This window comes from Sinocyclocheilus anshuiensis, unplaced genomic scaffold (genome assembly GCF_001515605.1).
Source record: "Sinocyclocheilus anshuiensis isolate Anshui unplaced genomic scaffold, SAMN03320099.WGS_v1.1 scaffold487, whole genome shotgun sequence".
Classification (NCBI taxonomy): domain Eukaryota; kingdom Metazoa; phylum Chordata; class Actinopteri; order Cypriniformes; family Cyprinidae; genus Sinocyclocheilus; species Sinocyclocheilus anshuiensis.
The window spans coordinates 1,015,440-1,038,117 of NW_015548240.1; the positions used below are offsets into that span (position 1 = coordinate 1,015,440).

The 22,678-nt window shown below is 38.4% G+C and overlaps 3 protein-coding genes and 1 pseudogene across 10 annotated transcripts in view; 2 read left to right on the forward strand and 2 right to left on the reverse strand.

Annotated features, from left to right (window-relative positions):
* The window catches only part of LOC107654971 (mitogen-activated protein kinase kinase kinase 4-like), a 31,814-nt gene extending 30,373 nt beyond the window's left edge, over nt 1-1,441 (forward strand). For all 5 annotated transcript variants that reach the window (XM_016442330.1, XM_016442329.1, XM_016442331.1 and 2 more), the window contains one exon: nt 672-1,441. In XM_016442330.1, the coding sequence (XP_016297816.1) occupies nt 672-692 (21 nt within the window). In that variant the 3' untranslated portion in view covers nt 693-1,441. The remainder of the gene's footprint in view (nt 1-671) is intronic.
* Nucleotides 1,244-10,405, reverse strand: LOC107654974 (1-acyl-sn-glycerol-3-phosphate acyltransferase delta-like; annotated as a pseudogene).
* Nucleotides 10,406-13,063: 2,658 nt separating this feature from the next.
* On the forward strand, nt 13,064-17,117 carry LOC107654972 (endoplasmic reticulum lectin 1-like). Of its 2 annotated transcripts, none has more exons than XM_016442334.1 (14): nt 13,064-13,359; nt 14,113-14,217; nt 14,327-14,407; nt 14,486-14,563; nt 15,039-15,090; nt 15,186-15,244; nt 15,320-15,543; nt 15,630-15,783; nt 15,942-16,103; nt 16,178-16,237; nt 16,351-16,475; nt 16,640-16,717; nt 16,800-16,875; nt 17,007-17,117. In XM_016442334.1, the coding sequence occupies exons 1-14, from the start codon at nt 13,231-13,233 to the stop codon at nt 17,076-17,078; spliced, it is 1,455 nt and encodes a 484-aa protein (XP_016297820.1). In that variant the 5' UTR covers nt 13,064-13,230; the 3' UTR covers nt 17,079-17,117. The 2 variants fall into 2 exon arrangements, with proteins under 2 accessions (XP_016297820.1, XP_016297821.1); XM_016442335.1 differs by having other exon boundaries at nt 15,042-15,090.
* A 2,384-nt stretch (nt 17,118-19,501) lies between these two features.
* LOC107654975 (probable G-protein coupled receptor 75) lies at nt 19,502-22,391 on the reverse strand. 3 transcript variants are annotated; one of them, XM_016442338.1, is made up of 2 exons: nt 22,088-22,391; nt 19,502-21,538 (listed from the first exon to the last, which is right to left on the reverse strand). In XM_016442338.1, exon 2 carries the CDS (start codon nt 21,425-21,427, stop codon nt 19,766-19,768), a length of 1,662 nt encoding a protein of 553 aa, XP_016297824.1. In that variant the 5' UTR covers nt 21,428-21,538; nt 22,088-22,391; the 3' UTR covers nt 19,502-19,765. The 3 variants fall into 3 exon arrangements, with proteins under 3 accessions (XP_016297824.1, XP_016297823.1, XP_016297822.1); XM_016442337.1 differs by having other exon boundaries at nt 19,502-21,931; XM_016442336.1 differs by having other exon boundaries at nt 21,751-22,391.
* Nucleotides 22,392-22,678: the final 287 nt, after the last annotated feature.

Sequence of the window (22,678 nt, forward strand, 5' to 3'; positions counted from 1 at the left end):
CAATCAATGATTTTTTTTTAGTGATGCACCAAAATTTGCCAACTAAATATGGACGAAAACTTGGCTTGGGTTGACAATATTGATTTTACATTTTTAATGAACATTCATTTGAATGATCTTTTAGTCCTTGCTGTTTTCAGTTGATACGTGAACAACTTCACAAAAACATTATTTGTAGTGTGCCTACCATCCAATAATCGCGATAAGCTCTGTGCTCAGATACTTTACTATTAAACAAAGTCTTAGCTTTAAAATTCGGGTCACTTTTCTAACAAAATTCAATCAGTCAATGTCATTTTGATTCTCTTTAATGTCTTAACAGGTTGAATAAAGCTGTCAAGAAAGTTTATATTTCAACAATGATTTGGAGTAGAAACTTATTTAATTTAAAAAGCTGATATGAAGACTTGCCTTATGTGCAATTTAATTGCTTATAATTTTTATGTTTGTTGATTATCAAATAAATGTGCTCTAATTGATTATTAAATAAACTTTTGTTTTTTGGGCTAAATAGAAATTTGAATCTTGGTTTAGGTAAAAAATTAATTTCGTTGCATCACTAATTACAGAGGGGTGAGATAGACCATCTCATGCTGTCAGCTGATTGGCTGCTTGGATGAGGCTGATGGAAACGGCACTAACACATCAATCTCATGTCTTTTCAATTGCAGGTCTGCACAGATGAAGAGTGACGGGGAAAGACGTGTATTCTCTTATTGTTTACATAAATGCTAGCACTACTTCACACGACATGAGGGAGGAAGAAGGAAAAACAGATGCACTCTGCTCGATACGAGCCCCTCGCAACGTTAAAAGCGGGGCAAGTCTTACATGTACAGTAACATGGGATGAAATGTGCGAGTGCGTTATGTATATACTGTAAGAATAGGGTTAGGGTTTTTCTTTGTACAAAGCATATTGTAAAGCTGAAATTTAATAGCCACGTTGTTGGTGATTGAGTCACAGGGAATACATGTTAGGAGACTTTAATTCAAGGGACGTTCTCCGCACAAAGCATCAGAGAATGGGAGATGGAGGGAGTTTGGCATTGACTGACTGTATGTACAATTTCAATGAGTGTTCACTGAAGAAAACCTGGGGCTGAAAGTCACAGTAGAGAAGGTTTTAATTTTCTTTTTTTGTTAAAATGGCATTTTTGTTTGCCTTGCTGCAGAGCCCACTGTTAACAAGTCATATTTAAGCCTATAAGTAGTTGTGCTGCATCGGCTCTGCCTTGTGCTGGCCAATGGCGTGCCTTTACCATCTGTGTGTACAAGAGCATAATCAACCAATGAGAGGGAAGAGGCCAGTCTGACTCCGCCTTTCTGCTGCTGCACTCAAACGGGTGGACAAACTTGCTCTCACACAAGCATCAACTGCTGGTTCTCTGCTCCTCCAACAGTGTTTGCAATATAAAAAAAAAAAAAAGAATATTAATAAACAGAACATTTTTTAAAATAGCCTACTTGTCTTTCAAAAAAAAAAAAAAAAACCTTAATGTGTAAATCAAAACAGAGAAGCTTTCTTTCTGAAAACTTCGTGGCGACTTCCTCGAATTTCATTCATGAAGGTGGTTTCACTTGGCTAATGCCAGTTCCTGTTCTGAAAATGCCCTCATGACCGTACAATAGCATGATCTTGTTGCCCTGGTGGATGACAGTCTTTCAGTTGTTGTTCATTTGCATCTCTTCCGTAGTTGGAACCCTTGTCAATCTCAGTCTGTCCGATCATCCAGCGGATACCAACTGACACTGAAAATAAAAGTTAAAATTCATCAGTTACAGCACAACAGCCAGTCACATTAGCATGCTTCATAACTAAACTAGGGCTCATTCATAATATCATTCATTAGATCAGTGGTTCTCAACCAAGGATGCCAGGGAAAAAAGGCTGAGAACCACTGCATTAGATCATAATACCAACAGGGTTCCCACGGACATGGAAAACCTACAAATATCAGGGAATTTTTGAAAATTTGTGAACGCTAGAACACTACGGATCTAGTTATACTTAGCTATCATCCACTAGAAATAAATTTTTCCCCAGTAATCATAACTCATTGAAATTCCTTGGTCAACAGGTGTGGGAACCCTGTACTAAGTAAAAGAGAAATTAAAGCTTAATTTCAACAGAAAATCTAGTAGATGCATGATTTCTTACAGCATATCTGATTTGTTTTGTGTGCATTTAGTGTTTAGATGGAAACTTTAACATCTGAAATGAATCTTTAATCCTGTGCTCACATGCTATGATATTTAAGGGCACTTTAAATGCATTAAAATATCATTCATTCATGCGCTTATGAATTGACCAGCATGCAGTAAATCCAGATAGAAATGGTTGATATACTTACTGCTCTAGCACCTAATTGGTCTCCTTTATATTTTTATTTTTTTGAAAAAACAGATTGGAGGAAAATAGCAGCAGTATAAAATTCCTTTGTTGCTTGATGACAAAAAAGATTGACTAAAAAAAATCATCAGCTGCATTTTTATTATTTTGCTATTAGTTACACCATCTTAAATTCTGATCAATATGAAAATACCACCCGCGCACTTGTATTTATCCCAAGTACCTGCTAGACAGAAGACTGATGTACAGACGACAGTGAAGGTGGATCCTGATAGCAGCAACTGCAGCAGTAACATGCAGAGAGGATAGACCAGCAAGCAAACCCAGAAGAGCCAGTTCAGCAGGGCCCAAGGTCGATGTGGCGGGCTTGTAATGGCACCCGGAAAACGCCCTGTCTGTCTGTAATGCTCTTGGAATTCATCCTGTGTGAGATAGCACAACAAAAATTACACCATGCCCATGTTTGTCCACTATGATATGCAAATACTAACTAAAATGCTAATACCAGCACCAGTGTTGTTGTTGTTAGCTATAACTAAAACTATTAAAATGTTTTCATTAACTGAAATAACGCAGAAATAAAGTATGTTAGAAGAAAAATGGTTCTTTTTCAAATTTTTGTTTAAAAGAATAGTTCACCCAAAAATAAAAGTTCTGTCATTACTCACCCTAAATGTGAGAGCTTTCTGACCCTGCATAGACAGCAATGGAACTACCACGTTCAAGGCCCAGAAAGGTAGTAAGGACATCGTTAAAATAGTCGACATGTGACATCAGTCGTTCAACCGTAATTTTATGAAGCTACAAGAATATTTGTGTGCAAAGAAATAAATTATGGGTGAATCACTGATGTCACATGGACTTTTTTTAACAATGTCCTTACTACCTTTCTGGGCCTTGCACGTGGTAGTTCCATTGTTGTCTATGCAGGGTCAGAAAGCTCATGGATTTCATAAAAAAAAATCGTGATTTGTGTTCCGAAGATGAACCCAGGTCTTCTGGGTTTGGAACGAGTAAGGGTGAGTAATTGACAGAATTTTCATTTTTGGGTGAACTATCCCTTTAAGTACTAAAACTGAAATTAAAATCAAGCTAAATAGAAATACTAAAATATAAAAATAAAAGTCAATTCAAAATATTAATACATGCTATAATACTATACTGAAATGACACTGACCAGAACAAAAACACCTCCACCTAATGCAGGTAGTGCACTTACTTTTTCCTGATAGAGCTTGTGAAGCCAGGCCGCACATTCAGACTCATCCTCTGGGATTGTGTCCAGAGGAATTCGCCTAATAAACACACAAGGAAATCCATGACGGTTTATTTTAATGTTGCAACTGACAATGTATTCATATAGTAGGTCATTAAACTAAAACATTTATAAATGATTATGGAGACTGCATATTGAACTTTGATATAGCAGAAGACATTATCACAAAGTATTTAAAAAAACAACAGGCTGTTAAATCTTGCCAAAGGGCAATGTGAAGAAAATTCTTTCTTTCATTCCTACCTCACATATAAATCAGCATGGTACTTTTTCCCGTTGAGCACCCCTAGTAAAGTTGGCATTTCGTTGTTTCTAAAATTAAGTGTAGAATCGTACACAGCAGTAACTACAGAGGAGACACAAACCAAGTCAGCGAGCCAAATCTTTAGAGGCTACATCGGCCAAACATACATTTTCTTTCATTTAAATGTAAATTGAAAAGACATCAAAAGACTGATTAGCCATAAAAGCAATGTTACTATGGGTTCCTCATTACTTAAAGGAAAAGAAGCTCTCACCCGTTCCCCTGAGGTTCTGGACCGTGACACAAAAGCCCTTGGTCCGAGGTAGAAGGTGGTACTTGAGTTTGGGCAGACCTTTCTTCTCTGCCACCTCCATACTAATCTTGTGCTTCTTTTCTGTGAATCGTGTGCCCTCACAGTGCAACAGGAACTATAGATGCATCATAAAATTGAACATCAACCACAGGAGGAGACAGAAAAGCTCAAATAAAAAAAAAGCTCAAGTGAATAACAAATTTATTACCACTACTTTCCATGGTACTTTTTTAGAGCAAAAACACTATCATCACATGGAAAAAGCTGCATTAATATTTTATAAAAAAAAATTCGCATTTTTTGTTCCACAGAAAAAAATAACAGCATATGAGCTGGAACATGAGTGTCAGTAAATCATGACAGATTTTTCATTTTTGTGTGAACAGGTTAACTATTCCTTTAACTAATTGTGTGTTTAAAGTAAAGGAAAAGAAAAATCTGAAATCTAGTAAAATGACCAGAATGAGATTTCACAAATATACCCAAAAGTTTTCTGGGTAATCCCGAAGGTTGCGCAGGCTTTGCACTACTGTCTTGCGATCCTCTTCCCATTTCCTTTTGCAGAAGACGATCTCAAGGAAGTACCACATCCAGCCAATCACAGGAACAAAGGAAAGTTCCTTTTTTGCCAACACCTTTGAGCTCTAAAAGCAAAATATGACAATCACATGACACCGTCTAACAGTCTATTTGTATCATGACAATATTAAGTCTTAAAAATTTGTATTACTACAAATTAAGAATCATTTAGAATCACACACTTGTTATGATGTCTGAAAGCAAGTTTTTTTTATGTAACTTTTTTTGTCTTACCCCTAAAACGCCAAATCTCTCACAGAAGGTCCAGCCGGTCATAAAATCGATCTCAAAGTTATGATTTAGGACAACAATGGCGTTCTCTTTGCCATAAAGTTTATAGCTTTCTGGCGCTGTGTAAAGTGTGCATTCTGTCCCGGACCACCACTCCAATAATGCCACCAATTCTGAACAAACAGAGAAAAAAATACATACTGAATTGTGATGCATATATTCATAATGCAGAATGCATTTACATATTCATGAATGTGTAGTAGTCCAACAAGTTCATCATCTTTGTATGTATGTAAATATATGTTAGAACAATTTGCAATATTCAAAAAATACCAATTTCCTGTTTTGTTACCCTCAGCGCAACATTGTTATATAATAATGGCTTGAGTTTTTGTGTATCCTACAATACAATTGTGGTACAATGCAATCTGTCTTAAACAGGTGAGACATGATAATCATGATCTCCATGACCGTGACAAATATTATTGACCTCTTTTTAATTTGTTACTATTTTTATGTGATTTTGGCGCTTCATGCAGTACTTCCTTTTCAGTGCAGACAAAATAAGCACAGGAAACTTGTTGCATCATGGCTGGTTATGTCAGTATCTTTCTTTGGAAGATGTGAGCTCACATGTGACAGCTTGCAGGACTTACGACTAGAAATGGAATAACCCAATCTGCAGTTGATTTTGCGTGCAAGCTGCTTGTTAATGGGCCACAGTGGTAGAGTACAAAGCTGCAGCAGGTTGATAATGAACCCACTGACTAGGAACACATAACAGATAATGAGATGGCACAGCAACTGAGTTTTCAGCACTTGAAGAATTCCCATCCTTATCATACAGTCTTGACGTCTCTGTCTCCGCTAAATCCTCTGCAGAGAGAGAAAAAAATATCAATATAAATAACTTTGGCAGCTGTATCATATTAACCAGAAGACTGTTTTCATGAATAAAGATGGAAACACCTCCTAAATTATGTTGCACCTGTAAAAAAAAAAAAAAAAAAAAACTGTATTCGAAATATGAAAATCTACCTGAGCCAATATTCAAATAGCATGGTTGCAACAAAGAGGAATAAAGTTCAGGGTTTTTTTTTTTTCATTCCTTGTTTCCACATCAACCCACTTGAATGTTGTGGAAATGGTTAGTACTTTTTTTAAATTATTATTATATTTTATACATTGTGGTTTTACAAACTTCTAAATTTCTCAAAAGCTCTTTTTGTGATCCTGAAAAGCTCACCTAAAAATGAAAAAAAAAAAAAAAAGGTCATTATTTATTCTCCATGCTGTTGTTGTTTTTTCAGTGGAACAAAAAATGAGAAATTTTGAAGAGGCTTCAGGTTCATATTGACTTTTAAACACCAAAACAAACAAAAGAGCATCATAAAAGTTGTCCGTTCTGACTCAAGAACCTGTGTGACTGGATCATTAAGCCAATGAGTACAACCCTTAATTTTAATGTTTTTTTTTTCTTATAAACCAAACCTCCAGAAACTTTTTTTTTTTGCTCAGTTTGTTTTCTGTTTGAGTTCGTTTAAGTAAAATGATAAAATCTTGTGAATGGCATAGTTTCTATCAAGAGCTAGAAAACCCAGCCACTTCATGTCTTTGTGAGGAATGTGCTCTTTCATTACTGTGTGGGATGTGCAACTTTCAATAGTAAATAGTTCATTTAAGAGCAATGTTTGTACACCTCTAGCCTTCCAAAAACTTTACAACAGGCCCTCACTCTGGGTATGATCGTGGCCAAGAGACTTATATTAAAGAACTGGAAGTCATCTTCACCTCCCTCTTTTCAAATTTGGATTATGGACATGATTTCTGTCATACAAATGGAAAGACTCCGATTTCTGAGGTCTAACTCTATTGAAAAGTTTTCTGCTGTCTGGGGATCATTTCTCGGATATTTAGACAAACTAGCAGCCAAACCAATATCTAATGTTTCCTATGTGGGTTGAGTTGTACATTACCTTCAGGCATTTCTAATGATTGACTGTTTTGCAGCTCTTTATATGGTACCTTTAGTTACTGAACCTGTATTTATTATTGTAAGCATTATAATTTATGTCTAAGGTATTAAACGTGTATTTTTATTTCTTTTTATTTTCGTTTTTATTTCTATTTCTTTATTTTTTTTCTTTGTGAGTGCGTGTGAAGTCTGAGACAATGTTGTTTGTTTGCTCTATGTTTACTGTTTACTCTGAAAAATCCTTAAAATAAAATAATAAAAAAAAGAGCAATGTTTGTGAGAAAAATAAGACCATTAGCTGTCACAAAGAGCAAGATGAGACCTGTCCCTATCATTACTGTCAGCTCTTACACGTGAAAGTCTCTCAGGACACAGGGCAAAGGCTAAAACCGAAATGTCACAGTGTTACTTATGTTGCTGTGTGTCTACTGTGTGTTTTGGCATAAGCACAGTCTGAGGGTGCAACGCTTTCTGTATACTCTGCTAAAAAAGTGTGAACTTTGATTTAAATCAAACACTGTTAACAAATATTTGCAGTCATACGAGTAGGAATGAACCAGATTACTTCTAGGTTGATAAAATGTCAAATCTATTTGCATTAGACGAGGGGATTCTGATTCATTCCAGTTACTCAAATCTTTTGCATCAGTTCACTGAATAGAGTCGTTCACTGATTTGATTTAAGTTCTCGTGTTTAGCAAGTACCTGGCAACAAGTGATTTTTGCAGCATTACAGCATTTGCAGTCATTGAATCATTTACTGAATTTGTTAAAAACACTAACTAAGCTGATCGAAACTTAGTGAATTTTTTTCGATAATAAGAACCTTATATAATTAAGAAGACAATATTAAAATAAATGATTTCTCGTTTACGAACGAGATGCCTCATTTATTTGATATATAGATTACTCCAGTGAAGGGGAATGTTCGTTCATTAGGTTCAACCAATGAAAGGATCGTTCAGAACCGGTCTCGAAAGCTATTGGTTGGTGTTATAGTCAGTCCACAAATAATCCAGAACAGTCAAGCGCTTCAAAGGTGAGGAAACCAAAAATATGAGTAAGTGCGTAGAAATAATCAAAACTATTCATTTACTTAAAAAATCAATCAGAAACATGGAGAGAAACTACTAATCTGTGCTAGGTTTACACTACAGGGCGCGCCTTGTTTGGACTAAGTTACCAGTTCAACCTGATTTAAACTTCACACTCAATACAGCAATACAATAAAGGCTTACAAGAGCAATAATAAGAGCAATTAATAAGCGCAAGTCATAAGAAAGCCTGGGTAAAAAGATAAGTCTTAAGACGAGCAGGTACAGCTGTCAATTCGCCCACAAAAATGTCGCTTTGTTTTTTTTAAAGTACAGATTCGGTTAGTAACATCTGATGTACGTTCACCGTATTGATAAATCTTTCTCTTCTGGTCATTTGTGTGTTTCACTTAAATGTTTCGTTTTGTTTGCCTTGGTATCATAAGCAGGGGCGTGTTTAGTGTTTTGGGGGCCCTCAGCATGTGGTCCCAGAGGGGCCCCCCTCGGTGGATTTTGCGATCGATTCCGGGGTAGGGATGGGTATCGTTTACATTTTATCGATACCGATACGATACTGCTTATCGATACAAACCAAAAATATCGCAAAAATAAATTATCTAAAAAGATGTTGAAAATGTCAAGTTATTTTATTACTGCAGTTTACAAATGCCTCCAAGCAAACAGAAAAAGGCACATAAAGCACATTTTTTAAATAAAAAGGCCCTTCAAAGAGAGAGAGAGAGAGATTTCCTCAGCATACCATAGCACAGCATATTTGAACATCATGTGCATAGGAGCACAACAGAATGCAATAGAGAATTCTGGCGTCTCTAGCGATTTTTATTTAAGAAAATTAAAATATTGACTTTCTCAGGGAGTGGGCGAGATTTCTCCTAACAGAGAGTGTCCCTCTCTGTTTTAGAGGGCCTTTTTTTTTATCTGTTTTTATCTACATGATAAAAAAGGCTTCTTTTTAACATGTAGAATTATTTATAGTGATACTTTAATCAGGATTTTTACAGACATTCATTCAGGGCCTGAGTTTCATTTTTGAAAATGGGCTGAATTCCCGTTAGGTGACTCGTGTGGGAGCCGAGGGAAGATTTTTAATTTTTTTTTCAGTTGAGTGGTGGAGGGGGGAATTTTTAGACTTTTTTTTTTTTTTCAAAAATATGTAATTAAATGTTTGATCATGCTGTGTATTTTTATTTTTACAATGGGGCAATTGTTGAGTATGCTCTCTCTGGAGAGCGCACGAGTGCTGAATGGTTTAAATACTGGCCAAACTTAAAAAAGAGATGCAAATTATAAACTTTAGTGACGATGCATGTAAACTGTGACAATTCCTGTGTCAACTGTGCAGCTCGCTTACACTGCAGACGCGATGTGGTGATATGAAGCCATTTGCGCATTTTGAGAGGGAAAGACAGAGAGCTCGCGGAGAACTCGTGCTGTTTGTAAAATTACGCCTCACATAAAGTTTTCTAACTATTTTGTAAGTTATTTAATAATTAATTTTCTTGAATGGCGCCTTTCTAACCACCCAAGGTCACCTTACAGCAAGCAAACTAGTAAAAACAGTAACAATTAATAAACAAGTCCTGCCAGCATTACAAAATTCAACAGCACAACTGCATACATCATAAATACAATAAAGGCTTACAAGAGCAATAATAAGAGCAATTAATAAGCGCAAGTCATAAGAAAGCCTGGGTAAAAAGATAAGTCTTAAAACGAGATTTAAAAGTATGAAGGCTGTCACTGTTCCGTATATTGAGGGGAAGAGAGTTCCATAGGCGAGGGCCCGCAAAACTAAAAGTTCTTGCTCCCATGGTACTTAAACGTATACGCGGCGACACAAGAGAGATCGAGTGTAGATGTGGAGAAGGTCAGTAAGATACGGTGGAGCAAGGCTGTGAAGTGCCTTAAATGTGAGAAGCAAAATTTTAAAATCAATGCGATACTTTACTGGGAGCCAGTGTAAATGTTGGAGAACTGGAGAAATGTGCTCTAATGATGAAGTCCTAGAAAGAACACGAGCTGCTGAGTTCTGCTGAGATCGCATAGAAAGAATGGTACTCTATCTTTCATCAGAAGAGAAAAATTACCTTTTTTTCCCTTGCGCGTTGTTTAGTAGTAGAGCATCAGTCTCATCATATGGAGCTAATTAGAGAGCGTACGAGAGATGTGAATCTGGAGGATGTTTAAGTTGGGCTGAGAGATTCCAGCGCTGGTAAACGGAGTATGAGACCACACCCCGGGACATAAGACGCTGCTCGAAGAGCACTGGAACGTGGGCAGGGAGTTCAGAGGGTCATTATGTCATTTCCTCTGTTCAGAGCCAACGCTGCCTCAGTATCCCTACACAGGCTGCTTCACACTGCTCACTTCGACCGGCAGATGAACTGCCAAGCACGCTGGCAAACCGTAGGACATCACCTTAAACGTGGGGTGTATAAGCCCAGTTATCAGAACGACTGCGCCCTCTACTGGATGAGAAGGGCTTGGGCTTCATTTCAGAGACAAAAGAAAGCATTGTTGTAAAGAAGCTCATTGTTTTTCTGAGAGAAACAGAAAGGCACGTTTTCTGTGGGGAGAGAAATGTTTGATAAGATATTAGTAGCTATACATATTGCATGAATTACACTGAACAAAATTATAAACGCAACACTTTTGTTTTTGCCCCCATTTTTCATGAGCTGAACTCAAAGATCTAAGACTTTTTCTATGTACACAAAAGGCCTATTTCTCTCAAATATTGTTCACAAATCTGTCTAAATCTGTGTTAGTGAGCACTTCTCCTTTGCCGAGATAATCCATCCACCTCACAGGTGTGGCATATCAAGATGCTGATTAGACAGCATGATTATTGCACAGGTGTGCCTTAGGCTGGACACAATAAAAGTAGGGTGACCATACGTGCCATTTTCCCAGGACGCGTCCTGGCCAGGATTTCTATATTGCCTAAAAGATCTAGGTTTTGGCTTTGTTTGCGTGTGCAATATAGAAATCCTGGCCAGGACGCGTCCTGGGAAAATGGCACGTATGGTCACCCTACTTTTATTGTGGCCAGCCTAGTTTATAATTTTGTTCAGTGTATGTTTTGTTTACAGTAGAGAAAGAATTGACATCTTTGTTCCTAAAAAAAAACAAAAAAAAAAACACATGACAGCTGTCTGAATTTGTATTTGGGCACAATGATGGCCTAAATATTAGTACAGAGATGCAGCCTTGAGAAATACATCATATTTGTCAGGATCCAGTATTTTTTCATTTGTTTATTGAATAGACAATAGTTCTTAAAAGTATAGTTCACCCAAAAATTAAAATTCTGGCATAATTTTCTCACCCTCATGTCATTATGAACCTGTATGACTTTCTGTCTTCTGTAGAACACAAAAGATAATATCAAAATATGATATTGTAAAATGTCTCTGTTCTTTTGTCCATATTCTAATGTTGTCCAGTGTAGTTTTGGACCCTACTTACTTTCATTCCATGGGCAAAAACCTTAGACAATAATATATTTGAGTGTAAATGATCATACATTTTGAACCATACATCTGTACGTTTATTTAATACCATACAGTTAATCTATCTGCAAATGTTCCTGAAACAAAGATTCAACCATCAGCATCATCAAATTGGTATACAAAGAAGCAGGTTCTGCCCTCCACTGATTGGACAATGATTGAGGTCCACTTTCCACTCAAAGCTCTCAGCTTTGCTTTAATTTCTAGTGACATTAAGAGAGGCTCTCCACCAGCATCAAAAGACCTGCTATGACATGAAAATACATAATTTATTCAGTGATCCACAAACCATGTGGAAAGGCCATTCAAGTATGACACTCGCTACGAAAATAGTAACCTCTTCACTAGAAGGGAAATGAAATCTGTTTTTGCCTGCCATTATTCTGGAAAATAGACTATTCAGACTAAATTGGCTGTTTATGAAAATAGTACAAGCAATACCCTTCACATGTTGCATCCAAATTAAAAACATGTATTGTAGATGGAAAAGCAGAGAGGGTGAAGAAAGGACTGGTGAAAATCTGAAAATGCTCATCTCTGCCAGCGTTGAGATCAATTTGTGGTTGATAGTTTTAAATGAACACTCTGGAGAAATATGATGTTTACCAAAGATGCCCTGGCTGATGTAAGTAGTTACTGAGGTTATCTGAAGCCTGATGGGACGGAACCACTCAGCAGAGGAAAGCTGAAGATCAGGGAATAGTATTATGAGAAGATGTATTGAAATGCATGTAGTGCATGTTAAAAAGCTCAGAATTGTCAAATGATACAATTATCCTTATTATCCTTATCCAAATATTACACTAATATTTATCCCTTTGTATGTAGCAAGACATGATTTATTTAACAGTGAATCACTGCAATTAAATCTTTTACATTAGGTTTTTTTTTTTTACAATAGCCTATACAAAGATACAACATAAAAATGAAAGCAATATTTTGGATAAAAAAATGGAATTGTATATAGGCCTATTATTTGAGCCATAATGTGTTGGAAAATAGCAGTAAATCTGTGTTATTTTTAGTTTTAGATATTTTGTGAAGTAGTATAATGTGATAATTTTGCTTTTTGTTTTGCCCATTGTGCCACTAAATTATATATAAAAATATACATTATATATTATTATTTATATTATACAATATATATTATATATTTATTAAAAAAATACTTTAAGAAATGTTTAAAAAATACATAAACGTTTGTATAAACAAGACAACAACGTAAAGTAATTTATTGGAGAAAATTACATGTATAAACGTGTGTACGAGAACAAGACAACGTAAAATATTTGCTTATGAATACAGTTGCAATTTCTTAAAATATTATTGATTAGCACAAATGGTCCCCTCTTACACAACTGCGTTTTTTTTTAGTTTAAATAATATTTTCTTAATCGTCCAAAATATAAGTATTCATTTGATATCGCAGCGTAAATTAGGACAGCATTACTAACAGCGGTTCATGCTCCTCACGCGCTATTGGCTGAGAGGAATTTCCGTCTGATGCCGGAAATGTACGTGGCAAGATGACAAAGTCCTGATGCGCTTCCTGTTTTAACTCTAGTCAAACTATCAGCAGTCAGTTGGCTATTAGATCTCACCGATTACCTGTAGTAACCGTTTTTCTGACCCTTCTCCTCCAGCTGTCTCTCTCTAATGTCCCGATAGCGCTTTTGGAGGCTCATCAGGGGCGATGCGGGCGTTTTGGCGTTGGTTTTTGGGGCTGATTTGGGTCGGAGTGTCTGCAGATCGTGCAGGATCTCCTGTGTTTTCTGATGAAATCCCCTTCAAAATCAAATGGCCCGGGGCAGACTTCACCCTGGTGAGTCTTGACATCTAATAAACCCAGACGTTTCGCATGACAGCTGTAAATACAAACGTGTTTATTTACGTTAGTTGTCAGCTTGTTGGCTGAGGTCGCTTCATAACAGCTGGATGTGTCCTGTTTTGTTTTGAGCTGTCTTGTAGTGTTAATATTCTCTCTAACAGCATTATGAAGTATTAAAGTACAAAAATAGCAAGTAGAGCTGTTTAGTTTGTCTCTCTGGATCTCATGGATTTGTCAGTTGTTGTTTGCTTCTGCAGAAGTTGAAGGGGTCATATGATGTTGCTAAAAAGAACATTATTTTGTGTATTTGGTGTAATGAAATGAGTTTATGTGGTTTAAGGTAAAAAAAACACATTATTTTCCACATACTGTACATTATTGTTTCTCCTCTATGCCCCGCCTTGATTTCTAGTCGTGTCCTCTTTTGGAAGACCAGACAAAGTAGTTTCCCTTTCACAACGAAACACATGGCGGGCTAGAGTGAGCGGTGGCGGGCGGATTCGATGAAGTGAGCGAGTGAGTGAAGTGACGTGGCCAAGTATGGTGACCCATACTAGGAATTAGTGCTCTGCATTTATCCCAGAGCCATTATGAAAGAGCGGCCGGCTGGTTTGCGGCAACCACATGTGACGACCCCGGACTGAACTCCGCTTCATCCACGGTGAAAGCCGATCTGGCGATCCACAGCGCGAAGTTGATATATTTCCTCAGCGACACTAATATGTAATAATATCCCTTTCTCTGCAGTCAACGTCAGGAGGCCTGTACAAAGAAGATGACTATGTTATCATGACAACTGCGGAAAAAGAAAAGTACAAATGTTTATTGCCATCTTTGTCCAGCAACCAGGAGGTGTGGTTATGCATGGCCAGTTTTTTTAGTTATTATTATCTTGAGCCATTCTGTGTATCGTTTAGTTCCGTTTTATTTGATCAGTTTACTGTCCGTCTCATTTTTGAAGGATGACGTGAAGGAGTATGATGGACCGAGTCCAGCTGAGCTGCTGGAGCCGTTATTCAAACAGAGCAGCTGCTCCTACAGAGTGAGTTTCATTTCTCAGTTTCTGTTTATAGTTTAATAAACACGGCCATATGAATTGCTTTTATTACAACTGTGACAGATCGAGTCATACTGGACATATGAAGTGTGCCACGGGAAGCATGTACGGCAGTACCATGAGGACAAGGAGACGGGGCAGGTAAAATCACTGGTTATGATGTTTGCTGTTAAAGAACATGCCAGATCCTTATTTATAGCGTTCCTTCTATTTGATTAGAAATGCATACAGTACTGCTCAGAAGTTTGGGATTGGTAAGATTTGGCAATGTTTTTGAAAGACGTCTCTTATGCTCACCAAGGCTGTATTTATTTGTTTAAAAATACAGTAAAAACAGTAATTGTAAAATATCATTACTTAATCATTAATTAATTTAAAATAACTGATTTCAATTTAAATATTTATTTCTGTGATGGTAAAGCTGAATTCTCAGCAGCCATTACTCCAGTCTTCAGTGTCACCTGATCCATTAAATACATCCTTGCTGAATAAAAGTAATAATTTCTTTTAAAAAATCTTACCGATCCCAAACATTAGTGTATGTGGTTGGATTATATTAAGATATTTCTAAGTAATATAAACATTTCAATGGTCTAATTTGTCAATGGTTCCTCAGAAGATCAACATTCAGGAATACTATCTGGGTACCATGAAAAAAGGGAGTGCAGGTTGGTTAATTTTTAAGCTTAAGTTTTTATAATTATTTCTTTACATATTCTAGTAAAGTATTAAATATTTGATCAATATATTATCTGCTCCTCAGAATCAGAAATGGAAAAATCCAGTGACTCTGAATCAGAAAGATCAAACACCAACACACAGGTTTGTAGCTGTTAAATATAAAGGTAGGAAATGTGTGTCACCTGAGGATGTTTTTAAAACTCTCTGTGTTCCCAGGTGCCAACAAAGAATATAGAGGGTCAGTTGACACCATACTATCCTGTAGAGATGGGACATGGGACTGAATGCTCTCTGAAACAGAATAACCCTCGCTGTACCACAGTGCTGTACGTCTGCCACCCGGAGGCAAAACATGAGATCCTCACGATCGCTGAGGTCACCACCTGTCAGTATGAAGTAGTGGTGCTCACACCCCTCCTCTGTCCACACCCGAAATACAGGTACATACACAAACACATTCAAAGTCAATTTCCATTTTTAGTCCTTTTTAATCCTTTGTGACAGAATCAAGCCCATCTTTCCTCAGGTTCAAGTTGTCCCCAGTGAATGACATCTTTTGCCAGGCTCTGGGTGGCTCCCCTCTCAGACCTCAGAGTCTGTCCCAGCTGGATCGTGAGCAGGAAGAGCTGCTCAAACCACCGTTCAGCTCAAGTGGCGAAAGAGATCAGAGAAGATCCAGGGTGAGTACGCATCTGCCCTTTATCTTCTGCATTCACACTAACCTACTTGGGGATAAGGGGCGATAACGAATAACTGCTGCAAAAAATAGTTCTGAAAAGTATATAAAAATGTATTTAATGTATTGTAAAAATGTAATCCCTCTGTCTCCCTTGCTAAGGAGGATACATCTCCAGTGAAAGAAGAGGCATATACCTCTACCCATAAGCCCCTGACAGTGGGTGGGCAAGCCCAGGTCACCGTTGGCACCACCCACATCTCCCGTCTGACTGATGAACAGCTGATCAAGGAGTTTCTGAGTGGCTCATACTGTCTGCATGGGGTGAGGATGGATGGATGGATTTTTTTTCTATAATTGTAGATCTTCAAGTTTAACATATGTTTGTTTCTGTCTAGGGCGTTGGATGGTGGAAGTATGAATTCTGTTACGGAAAGCATGTCCACCAGTATCATGAGGTAAGAGTTGTGAAGTCTTTGCATTCTTTAGAAAATATAATAATTCCCAGTATAGTGTAAAGGTCTGGATTATATGATAGGTGCTAAATTGCATTTTGTGCATTTGGTTGAAGGATAAAGAACAAGGGAAGAACATTGTGGTGGTGGGCAGCTGGAACACTGAGGATCATATTGACTGGGCCAAGAAAAACGTGGCACGATCTTATCATTTGAAAGACGATGGAGCGCAGAAAGTCAAGTATGATTTATATTTCCCTCACATACAAGGTGCTTTAAAAAATTGAATAATATAAATAAAAAATATATATATAGACTCCCTGTACGTGTGTATGTGTGAGTATATAGATATATTATCTGTGTCATATTTTAATGTGTCATGTTGTCTTGGTGATACCTCATCAGGGTCGTATCTCGCTTCTATGGCCGTGGAGATGTTTGTGACCTAACAGGGAAACCGAGACAGGTTATAGTCAAGCTCAAGTGAGATATCCAAACTTCTTGATGCTATGAGGTTTTTGGGTTTGTTGAATGCTGCCACTAACACCTACCTGTTCTGTCTCAGGTGTAAGGAGTCCGAGTCTCCTCATGCTGTTACAGTTTACATGCTGGAACCTCAGACCTGTCAATATGTTCTTGGGGTGAGTGGCAAACAAAATGTCTTTGAGATTTGACTACAATTTTATTTTGGTTTGATGTTATGGCTTACGAAATGCGACAGTGTGATCATTTCATATCGATAACCCTTAACCTGGTTATTATTCTGCCACAGGTTGAGTCGCCCGTAATATGCAAGATCTTGGACACTGCAGATGAAAACGGACTTCTTTCAATCCCTAGCTAGCCTAGATGGAGGAATGGTTAGTTTGGAGAATGAACAATACAGAAGAGGAAGGCAGTATGATGCTCAGAGGGAGAGATAAAAGTCTGAAGTCGAGTAGTTTCATAGATCATGGCGATAACATAGACTTGCTGAACCTCAGACCTCCACCCTTTGAGAAAGTCCCTCAGTGACTGCACTTTCTGTTGTTTGAAGACTAAACAAGGAGGACATTTGAAGAAACTTAAACCTGGAGATGCCGCTAGGACTAAATTCTCAATGTTTTACAAATCTCAAACCTGTTGAAGAATATTTTTGTTCCTCTTTTCATGCTTTGGCACAGTTAGATGGTTGGCTGTGGTAAAGCCACTTTAAAAATCTAATGACGAGTTATTATTAATAATTTGTTCTGTTAATCAATTGCTGTTTTAAATATACATTATTTATTTGATAAAACTTCTGGTAGTTCAGTGCTTGCCATTATCACTGTGCAGATGGGGATGGTTATTACATTGTTTTAAAAGTGATTTAAGAAGTAATTGTGCAATGCAAATTGCAAGGGAAAATACAAAGGAAAGGAAAGTGAATGTCATTAAACTGGAAATCATGGGTCATTGATTTATGTTTACAATTTGTAATTACCCTCACTTAAATGTAACCACTTCCACTATTGTACAATAATGTGTTTGGCGAAGGGCTCCTCTTAACTCTTATAAGAACACATTTATCAAGACTATTTCATTGCATTGTCTGCAATGCTGGTTGTTACTCAGCCTGTACATGAGAATATGAGTTTTGTTTCCAAGTCATTTCAGAAGATTCATACACCACCTTAAAAATACACTGCAAAAAATTAGGATTTTAGTATTTTTGCCTGGTTTTCTAGTACAAATATTGAAACATTCTTAAATCAAGATACATTTACTTAAAGGGATAGTTCACACAAAAATGAAAATTTGACCATAAGTCTGCGATCCGCCGTAAAGCAAGAAAAAGACGCCTCACGCGCAGGCTGAAGAAGATGCGATCGCACTCACGACAGTTCAGACATTGCGGTGAAAATCAGAGGTAAAAAACGATATACGGTTCTGTTTCTTGCACAGACCGATCGTTTTGTGTCTTTACACATCAATGTTAGTAGAACACAAACGGAGATTTTTAACTCGAACCATTGCAGTCTGTCAGTCATATAATTGAAGTGGATGGGAATCACGGCTTTGAGAGTAAAAAAAAAAATACACAAACAACTGAACTGTCCTGAGTGCGATCGCATCTTCTTCTTCAGCCTGCGCGTGAGGCGTCTTTTTCTTGCTTTACGGCGGATTGCAGACTTATAAGTGCATTACCTCCACCTATCTCTCAAATGGACCATTGACACTCCCAATTGAGATTGTAGATAGAGTGTCAATGGTCCATTTGAGAGATAGGTGGTGGTAATGCACCTATCCATAAGTCTGCGATCCGCCGTAAAGCAAGAAAAAGACGCCTCACGCGCAGGCTGAAGAAGATGCGATCGCACTCACGACAGTTCAGACATTGCGGTGAAAATCAGAGGTAAAAAACGATATACGGTTCTGTTTCTTGCACAGACCGATCGTTTTGTGTCTTTACACATCAATGTATCGTCACGAGCCGCAGGGTTTAATTAGGTTTTGTTTGTGTATGTTTTATGACTCTCAAAGCCGTGATTCCCATTCACTTGCATTATAAGACTGACAGACTGCAACGGATTGAGTTAAAAATCTTCGTTTGTGTTCTACTGAAGAAACAAAGTCACCTACATCATGGATGCCCTGGGAGTAAGCAGATAAACATCAAATTTTCATTTTTGGGTGAACTATCCCTTTAATATGCAAAATGACTCAAAGTCTTGTTTTCTGAAAAATATCAAAATTGTATTATACTTAAGGAAAAATATTTTTTTTTGAGATGAGCATAAAATGACAATTTTTATTTATTTTTTAAAAAATCTCTTTGTACTGGCATAGTACTGGAAAACAAAGCAAAAAAGCAGAACAAGATTTTTTTTTTGCAGTGTAAATATTTTTTCCCTATTTATGTTACAATGAAAATTAAACCAATATATTTTCCTAAACAGATCATTAGGGCAGCACTATTCATTATAACAAAAAACATTTCTTACAGAGAATTTGAAATAAACACATGCCTCTGCTAAACATTACAAATTGTCCAGAAGGGTCCATTTACCTACGCTAGGTGGTGCTAGTGTCTCTTTTTGTTGATAGTTTTTTTTTCAAGGGAACTAATAATGCTCTTACATAAAAACATCCATCCATAGCTTATTAATGCTTAAGGAATGTCAATACCTTAAAAGCGATGATTGACAAAGCAAACTACAGCTGTACATTATTAAACGTTTGGTCTCAAATGAAAGAAATGTCAACATACACTTGCAAAACATTTAATAAGTTCATATATAAAATGTAGGATGTTTCACAAATACATAATCTGCATGAAGACTATTACTGTACATGAAAATGCCATGTCAATGTAAAAATAGAACATCCTTCAGTCCAGAAAACATTGAGAATAACACTTTTGGGGAAAGCGACAATTAGCTAGTCCCATTTTCTTTTTATTGGATACTCGATGCATATTGTCTCTTGAGCAAAACACCACTAGCGAACCACAAGCAAACACTATAAATGCTCCCCTTTGGATGCTGAGCAAGTAGCATGACGTTCTACAGCTCAGACTGATGGGATGGGAATCTGATGAGCCGAGGTGCTGTCAAAGTCCTGCAGCGCCTCCTGGTGGGTGTGGTAGTGCATAGCCACGTAGCTTTTGGCAAAGGCCGTGGTTTGAGAGTTGACCGGCTGCAGGCTATTGGGGGAACTCGGGCCTGCTGACGGACTGCTGTTATAGATACTGTAGTAGGGTTCTATGCGCGTATTGATGGGTGTAGATGTGCTCGGGGGTCGGGGCTTGTGTCCAGCGGTGGCACAGGGACTAGGCATGCTGTCCCGGGAGTGACTGGGTCCGCAAGCCTGATCCACCAGCCTCCTTTGAGGCTTCGGCGAGAGCATGTACGCAGAGTTGGTCTCGTGGTGTGAGGACTTGTTACGGTTGACTTCCAGGCTTCCTTTGCCCATAGCGTGTAGGCGTGTCTTGTGCTTGCAGCACAGGAAGCCCAAGGTCAGCCACTGGAGGCAGCAGAGCACACGGCGGCGCAGACCCGCGCTATTGCGCGAGTATACAAATGGGTTGATTCCAGACTTCAGGAAGATAAGGGCAAATCCACAGAGCTCAAATTGGTAGTGGACAAAGCTGCTCTCCGGTGACACCATATCCTGCGCCAAGGATATACCTAGTGGTAGACAGCACAGCAACACTGAGATGACGATCACTATGCATGTGACCACAGCCTTTGAATCCTTGGCTGTCGCCAGGTTAACTGTGGAGACCAACTGGCAGCAAGTCGCTCCAGTGGCAGCCCCGGGCACGAGGGGCTGGTTGGTTCTCCTGGTGAAGGAGTGCGTTTGGACATGTTGGAGCTTGTTGTAGGTCTGGTTGCGGTACAGCGAGGGCACCTGCACTGTACACTGCATGCCCTCGAAACCTGCGGCAATGAGCGGCGGATGAGAAGCAGGTGGACGTGTCGCATCCACCGTGATGATGGGACACTTCCGAACCTGAGCGTTCTTCCTCAATGCCTGAGCGATCATGAGGTACGAGATGGACACCACACCTACACAGAAAGCAAAGTCTGCAATGTATACATACAATACTACCTTGGCCTTGTTGCCGGTAAGACCAAAGTGAGGCAGGCAAGGTCCGGAGCGCCTGGGATATGGTCGTAAGGTGACCAACGCCGCCAGCGTGAAACTGGTGGTCCATAATAGTGCCGTGAGAGCCAGAGTACAGGGGAATGAAGCCGTACGGTTGGGCTGCTGACCCAGGACCATGCGGAGCCGATGTAGGGCAATCACAGCCACCGTTTCGAGGGACATAATGATGAAGCCCGAGCTGGTGAGGTGGAAGGCAAAGCAGAAGCCCTTGGACACGCCACCGCTAGTGTCTCCAGCGTCCAGAAAGAGCACCAGTGCAAACATGGGCGCGGTGACGCAGCAAATGAACAGGTCACAGAAGGACAGGTTGAGGATCATGAAGTCGAAGTTGGTGCGGAACTTGCGGAACGCCGGGTCGAAGAAGGACAAGAAGACCACCAAGTTTCCATATGAACCGAGACAAAAGATGAGGACCAACAGGAGGGAGCAGGAGGCGAGGGTAGCCGTGTGGATTAAGGCCCAGCCACTCACCGAAGCAGACTGGCTCTGGGAGCTGTTAAAGCTCCGAGGTTTCGCAAACTCAGCCAGGTCCAAAGGCCAGGCAGTGCTGTTCATGGTACACATGGGGATGCAAAGTGGTCACAGCCTCAGTGTTGCCCATTTTGCCTTTAGGTCACCCAAGAGCGAGCTAATACTCCCATTGTGCACATGGTTCATGTTAGACCCTCTGGATTGCTGCAAGGACACAAGGGATAAGAAATATTGATTAGTAACAGACAATATGAAGCTTTGCCTATGATAATTGGAACACAATAAATTAACATAAATAAGCAAGCCTAAAGGCTTTTTTTAAACATTCGAAAGATTCGATTTATGTTATATCACTTGGCGCACAAATTATTTTGAAATTTCTTTAAAAACACAGAGCATCAGGATGACTGTCGTACCTTATATCATCCGTGCGCGCTCCCGTCATCCACAAATCTATCGATTAAGATGAATACGTGCCTGCAACAATCTGCATAGTATCTGAAGGCTTTTCTTATCCGTTAACCTTTGTTAAGAATATTACTGCAGGTGAATGTGCGCCGACTATAAAATCGTGTCAAAAATGCATCCAGCCCCCATCTTTGAAAGAACATATACAATAAATCACATGCATCGTTAAAACAAACGTCCAGTAAATATCGAATAAATCGTTCAGTCTATTCACACAGTCGCCTGTAATGCCAATAACCCTGCGGCATTCTTTCTCCACTTGCCGAAAAAAGATGATTTTCTTACCATGGATTCCTTATGTGTGCCTTTTTTACGCCGCCGCGTTTTCCACATTTGTACGAATTTCCAAAGTACATGAACGTTACAAACATCCTAGTTAGAGAAAGAGCATCACAGCAAAAGATGAGAATGAAAAAGAGTGAATTTAATGCGCGGATGGAGAGTGGGCGCGCCTCACTGGAATCATAAGCCGTGATTGGACAGCAAGCGCGTGCCCGTGAGTACAGGATGCTCACTCAGGAAGCACAAAGAGTCTAATTTTGTTTGTGATTTAAATGTATATTTTGTTATATTTATTGTTACAGTTCAGGCTATATGTATAATTATATATATAGTGAAATAAAATACAATGGAAATTATATATAGCTTACATAAAATTTCCATTGTAATTTTTCACTATATAAATAATTATACAATATTATGCACATTATGTGATGTATTATATGTTTAACATTAATTGTAGTATTTTTTTTTATTCAAATGAGAGCGCACAAATACTTACACAAATTTTGTGTGTGTGAGTGTATATATATATATATATATATATATATATATATATAATGCATTTAAATATTTATATTTATCATTTAGGAAAGT